The sequence below is a fragment of the Frieseomelitta varia genome, unplaced genomic scaffold, assembly GCF_011392965.1.
Source record: "Frieseomelitta varia isolate USP_RPSP 00005682 unplaced genomic scaffold, Fvar_1.2 scaffold_44, whole genome shotgun sequence".
Lineage (NCBI taxonomy): Eukaryota > Metazoa > Arthropoda > Insecta > Hymenoptera > Apidae > Frieseomelitta > Frieseomelitta varia.
The window spans coordinates 26,515-33,240 of NW_025110190.1; the positions used below are offsets into that span (position 1 = coordinate 26,515).

At 40.0% G+C, this 6,726-nt stretch overlaps 1 protein-coding gene across 1 annotated transcript; it reads left to right on the forward strand.

Annotated features, from left to right (window-relative positions):
* The first annotated feature begins 250 nt into the window (after positions 1-250).
* Positions 251-5,072, forward strand: LOC122532149 (general odorant-binding protein 69a-like). The gene is made up of 6 exons (XM_043660675.1): positions 251-446; positions 2,236-2,317; positions 3,158-3,246; positions 3,910-4,012; positions 4,238-4,302; positions 4,689-5,072. The coding sequence occupies exons 1-6, from the start codon at positions 372-374 to the stop codon at positions 4,704-4,706; spliced, it is 432 nt and encodes a 143-aa protein (XP_043516610.1). The 5' UTR covers positions 251-371; the 3' UTR covers positions 4,707-5,072.
* Positions 5,073-6,726: the final 1,654 nt, after the last annotated feature.

Consider the following 6,726-nt stretch of genomic DNA (forward strand, 5'->3'; position numbering starts at 1 on the left):
CTCAGGGCCACGGTCGCGACTCTGTACGTAATCCAAAGCGCACTTCCGTTACGCGGCCGAAAATTAACCGTGCCTTAGCCAGCAACTAAACGGCCAACAACTTCAATCAACGAGCGATGAATGAGTGCCTGGCGACCCTCCTCTCGCCCTGTAACACGCCCACATCCCGTGGATCCGCCGACGCTCCTGCAGACAACGCTCTTGAAGAGTTATAAAAACCTCGCGGCGGCCTAGCGTCGCCTCATAACGTACTCGCGTAGCAAAAGTGTGACACGAACGACGGTGGACCGGAAAACTTTTAACGCGTTCGACACGACACGACACGACACGACTCGACTCGACTCGACACACGCACACATACCACACACACCATGGCTATGAAACAAGGGTTGCTGTATCTCGGCCTGTATCTCCTGTGCTTGCAGACGATCCTCGTGAACGCCGTGGTAAGCAATCCAACACGTCGAGGGATGGGAACACGTTAAACGCGAGATTCGATCTGGCCGATTCGGTTAGGCAGAGGGTCGTTAGAGAAATAATAACGATACGAACGATAACGAGGGGCAAGTGAACTCCGAAGTTTCTCCTCGCGTTAACCTCTTGCGCTGAAATAACGCGCCACGCACGTCGAGAATCTTTTGTTCCAAAATTGTAACATTTTTCTCAGTTCTAAGTATACTTGAGTAAAACAAAATGAGTAAAGCAAATATTAAATTTATTACATCTCGATAATTTCTATCCAGTGATATCGAAAAGAAAGCGACTAATTACTATATACAGTTCGGTCACTCGTTATGGTCCGCAATCAGTTGCTGGCGCAAGCGGTTAACCTCATCTTTTTGAGGATTTTTGCCGCAAAATTGTAATATATTTTCAGTTCTAAGTATATTCGAGTAAAACAAAATAGGTAAAGCAAATAATAAATTTATTACTTCACGATAATTTCTATCCAGTGATATCGAATACGAAAAAAAAGTGACTAATTACTGTATACAGTTCGGTCACTCGTTATGGTCCGCAATCAGTTGCCAGCGCAAGCGGTTAACCTCTTTTTTTACCCCAAAATTGTAATATATTTTCAGTTTTAAGTATATTTGATTAAAACAAAATAGGTAAAGCAAATAATAAATTTGTTACTTCACGATAATTTCTATCCAGTGATATCGTACCGACGAGTTCGAAAAGAAAGCGGCGAATTTGGTCACTCGTTATGGTCTGCAATCGGTTACCAGCGCAAGTGGTTAACACTAGAACTACCGAGTGGTCAAAATGACTGATTCATAATTTTTTTTTAGATATATTACAGATGCAGAATAGTGTATTTTTGAAGGTTCGAATGATTTTTTATAAAATACACGAATAAACGTTTGTGCATTGTACTGTATTTCTATAGTTTTCACTTTAATATCTCTGATCAAAATTCTATGCTTTAGTCTTTGGTAGTTCTAGTGTTGAGATTGAGACGTTCCATCATTTTCTAATGATTTTCTAATATATCAATTGAATGTAACAATTTACATACGAAATACGAAACTGATAATTTTAGGTTTGTCCATAACCTAATAATCATAATATCTCTCATATAAAAATGAAACAGAACAGTTGACACGTTGAACAGCTCTCAGTTTCATGTATCATTTAAATGTAACCGAGGCAAAACAAACCATAAGTTTATTAGCTCTTAATAAACTTCTATCGAAAGAAGGGGAAAGCGACGAATTATTGTATACGGTTCGGTCACTCGTTACGGTCCGCAATCAGTTTTCCCAGCGCAAACTGGTCAATTGCATTACATTCTTCTTCTTTCGATCAAAGTTTTCACTCGCATCAAAGCAACCGAGAAATCAATTCGTTGCGCGAAACGACGTCCGGTGCTGACCAACCGGTCAAATTTTCGAACTCGGGGTAAAATCGATCCCATCGTTTCCACGTATGTATGTACGTTCCGTAGAATCCCGTTGAATTATAAATTCTTACTTGCCCCGCGTGTGATCCGCGGCAGCGATTTCGAATGGAAACTTGGCTCGAACCCGTTACGTGCGATATCAGGACGAAACTTGGTTTCAAATTGGTTTCTCAAATTGGTTTCCTTTCATCGATCGTGCCACTCCCCCTCCCCTTTATCGAACGCTCTCGAACCCGATGACGAGGAGTTTTCCTCCTCCCGTAATGTAACACGCGTGTAATCGCGCGCAACGAGAGAACACTCGAGTTCGATCTTCGTTTCGATTGCAGCCGGACTGGGTGCCACCCGAGATATTCGACATGGTGGCGGATGACAAGGCCCGGTGCATGAGCGAGCACGGCACGACGCAAGGTCAGTATTTCGCCGCAGTGAAACTCGCAACACGCTGGAACGCCGTTTATCTCCGAGCCAAATACCAATTCGCGGCGGGTTGAATTCACTCACTCGGATCCGAACTCCTATTCTATTAAGATCACTCCCACTCGCATTGTGCAACAAAACGCTCGTTCGCCTCCTGGCTTTGTACATGTTCTTGAGCGTATATATATATATCGTGAGTACGTGCGAACAATATGACTCGCATAATCTGTCCGAATATCGAATGAAATAGAGGAACAGAAGTAGAATATTTCTGCCTGTGTTTCGATTAAATTGAATGAAAACGAATAGCAGAGTGTAGTCTCGAGTGCAGTAATGAAATTGAAACTATAACGAAAGTGCGATAACGTTTGAAATCATATTTAAATATTCAATGAAATTTATCGCTATAGAGAATAAGCTGGATCCGCAATTGATCGGCGATTTTAATTTACTGACACGTTAACTGTACTCTCGACTGTTGGGGGTGTTAATCATCTCATCGCGCGAAAGATGGTTCTTCGCGAGTAATAATTTCGAAGAATTAGTAGAGATACACGTAAACGTGCAACTCTTTGATAAAAAGACGCGACTTTTCGCAGAGTCTACTTCATTCGTATGTAAAGAACAATCAACTTTGATCGTTGATAGCGCGAACGAACTTATTATACAACCTAATAATGAACGAAGAATCACTAGTAGAGGAGAGAATCGGTAAACTTTTGTTATACGCGCGAATTATATAATACAAACTATTTGCTTCCCCCGATAATGCTCGGTTAACGAATAAGCGGCCGAAACTTTCGAAAACTGATTCACCGATTCGAAACGCAGCACAAATCGACGAGGTGGACAAGGGAATATTGAAAGACGAGCCGTCGATTACTTGCTACATGTACTGCTTGCTTGAAACGTTCAGCTTGGTAAGTTGGAGCAACCATTTCCTCGACTATCGAACATCTTCGATTCCATTTTACCTTTTTTTCTTTTCTTCTCCTTTTCTGGTGTTCGATGTTTTAAAAAAAATTCTCATTTTGAGAATTCAGTTTAAATTTTCTCAAAATTATTAAACCGAATTAATTAAATTGAAAAATTTGGCTTCATTTTAAAACACGAAGAAGCTTCTACTTTGAGTTTGCTTTTCTCATTAATGATTTCACATCAGACAATGTCAAAATTCGAACACTGAAAAATTGTTTTCACCATTTTATCGAACGTTAAATATTAAAAGCAAAAACTCAAGAGAGAATTCTAATGTTCCAAATTCGATAAAACGACAAACGAAAAAAGAAGATCATACAGCGACTTTTAGGAAATTTCAGTCTTCTGAAGACCCTTTGATAGTTTCAATCCTGAGAAAATATTTTAACGTTTCTCCGTATGTTTGAATTTTCGGAAATAAATGGTTTACACGATGTTGAAAAGAAAAAAAAAAGATGAACTCACGAAGGAATCAAAGTAGAGGTTTCACTCTTCAAAAAAGAGACCAAGTGGATCGTACGATCAAGAATTCCACATCGTCGATATCGAGAAATTTTCACTGTCGTTGGTACAGGCACAATTAATCAAGGAATCGTTTCGTTCAGGTCGATGAGGAAGCCGACATAGACACGGACATGATGATGGGTCTGTTGCCGGAGGAACTTCAGGCAAGGGCGCAGGAAATTATACCAAAGTGCACCCCAGCATGTACGTGATTCACAAATTTTTCTCAAATTTCCAACGCTGAAATCTCCAAGTTCCAACGATCAAGACGTTTCGATCGTTTAGAATCAAATCGTGTAGACGTCAGTACGTTCGAACGTGGCGGAAATAGTTTCGAAATAGAGAAATCCGAATGCCAGGCTGTCGGAGTCTCTTAAACACTCTGGCAAATCGCACCATCACATTGTAATTATATTTTCGATGTTGCAGCGGGCAGTGACAACTGCAACAAGATATTCAACCTCGCCAAATGCGTCCAATCAGCCGCGCCAGACGTAAGTGCATTTCACATACACCGTTTTCTGTTTCCCCCAGCGATAATCAGATGACGTCGGCTGGCATAGCGAACACGAGTGAAAGTACTTCGAATGCGTACGCCAGTCGATCGTAAAAGCAACATGCCACCACTGTTTCTGCGGCTGGTAACAATTAGCATGCACGTCAACGCAAGATCAATATTGAAAACTAATATATAACAACAATTGGACTGCGGATATTTACGTTCTTTGCAGAGTCGATCAAAAATCGCCACTTTTAGATACTTTTCGTTTTGCAACGCGTAAACGTCCGCAGTCGAATTTCGCACACACGAGCGAACGTTCACAGAAAATGTGACAACGTGCAAACAGCTACCAAAGCAGTTTCTACCATTTGCTTGCAGCTATGGTTCATTGTCTAAGATCATTCCCCGAACGATCTATTTTCTACGGGCAACAACAACAGAGGAATTATAACAACAGGCTGCAAGATGACGGTTACGCGAGAATTCAATTCACCGGCAACGACGTCGGCGAACGCCGATGAAAATGAAAAGAAACGAGAGAGAGAGAGAGAAAGGGAAAGAAAAAAAGCAACGCGCAATTCGTTTATAGCTGTATCGAATATTACTCTATCTGAAACAAGTATGTATGTACGTTCCGTTAGAAGAAAACGAATAAACCTATACCTTGATTTAAGTGTAAACGATATGTATGATAAGTAAGAAACGATAAGTATCGACGTTTGATACAAAACATTTAACTAATTAAACGATATTCAAATGGGTGTAAATGTAAAATGTTTACGCAAATGTAAAAATCGAGTAAATGTAACAATCGAGTAAATGCACGCGTTGCTACAATGATCGAAACAGTTAACCTCTCCAGTGTGCGTTCCGTCTTTTCTTTTCTTTGCTTTTCGTTAAATTAAAATTATTCCAAAAAAATCAAATCACTTTTCGTTCTGCTTCGAGAATTCTGAAGAGGTTTCTTAAGAGAGTTTCTCTTTCGCGAGTCGTTTCTCGCTTAGATTCGAAACCAATTCGTCTCCGAAGAAAAGTTAGAGAATGAAAAACAGAAGAGGAATCGCCGAGAAATCCGTTGTACTCGACTAATTTATTTATTTGGAAGAACGATAATAACGGGCGTCCTGGATGTGTTACGCAACGACCAAAGCGCGGCTCGCGGCTCCACCGATGCCTATAATTTTCGTGACAATCTAATTCACGAACGTCTTCGAACGTACGGCGTAATTGCACGTCTGCGCGGAACACCGGATAGCCAGTTCCATTCCATCGTGCAACAACACGCGAAAATCCGGCACGCTGCTATTAAATCGGTAATCCCCCCCTTTCCATCAAAGTTTCGAGATAATTTCACTGCGACTTTGTGCGTGTGTAATCAACGATATCATTTGTTGCGCAATGTTATCCGATGTCAATCTGACTCGAGGCTGATTCAATCTCATTTCGATTTCAAAACCGGGCGGAAACTCGGTTCGATTGAAATCCGATCGACAGATGGACGTACGGAATTTTAATCGAAAATACTAGTAATGTAAACAGCGTGACAATTTTTCCTAACCAACGTTTGTTACCGTTTTTTTTTTTCGCGAATTTCTCAAGTCTCAAGTACTCAGGTACACTGTTCACAAAAATTAGGGGATACTTCAAGATGAATACGAAGCGATAGAAAAAAAAAGAAGCATTTGATTTTCTTTTATCAAACAAGAACATCAGAAAATATTACGCTGTTTGCTTTTCTGATGTTCTTGTTTAATGAGAAAAAAAAAATCGAATGCTTCTTCCTTTTATCGTTTCATATTCATCTTGAAATATCCCCTAATTTCTGTGAGCAGTGTATTTTGGTACGGGTAGCTTGAATCGTTTCAATGCCACGCACCGCGATCGCGCTGAACAGATTCGCTGTGTCGAACAATGCCACAGAGTTGCTCACCCATATCGAAGCTTCTTCTCCTAATTACCTTCTCTTCAATTAAACAAACTTCACCTAAAACACGTGCATAGATAAGTAAAGATTTTTACTTTGTCTACTAAGGAAGCGTCGCGTGGCATTATCCAACACAGAGTTGTTTTTTTAACCTCTTGCGCTGGAATGACGTGCGTCGACAATTCTTTTCTCCCAAAATTCCAATATTCCCACAGTTTTAAGTATAACTCAGGTAAAACAAAATAATAAATTTATTAGAATTTTTTTCTCCAAGTAAAACAAAATAATTAATTTATTAGAATTTTTTCTCCCGATATTCCCTCCTATTCAGTTTTAAGTATATTTAAATATAGCTCAGGCAAGATAAATAATAAATTTATTACTTTTCAATAATTTCTATCCGGTGATATCGTACCGACGAGTTCAAAAAAGAAAACGACGAATTATTGTATACGGGTTCGGTCACTCGTTACGGTCCGCAATCGATTGCCA

Excerpts from the sequence above, each read along its gene's own strand:
- LOC122532149 (XM_043660675.1), top strand. The coding sequence starts at position 372 with ATGGCTATGAAACAAGGGTTGCTGTATCTCGGCCTGTATCTCCTGTGC. Across the intron at positions 2,318-3,157 it reads CGAGCACGGCACGACGCAAG|CACAAATCGACGAGGTGGAC; the intron begins GTCAGTATTTCG and ends TTCGAAACGCAG. Across the intron at positions 4,013-4,237 it reads ACCAAAGTGCACCCCAGCAT|CGGGCAGTGACAACTGCAAC; the intron begins GTACGTGATTCA and ends TCGATGTTGCAG.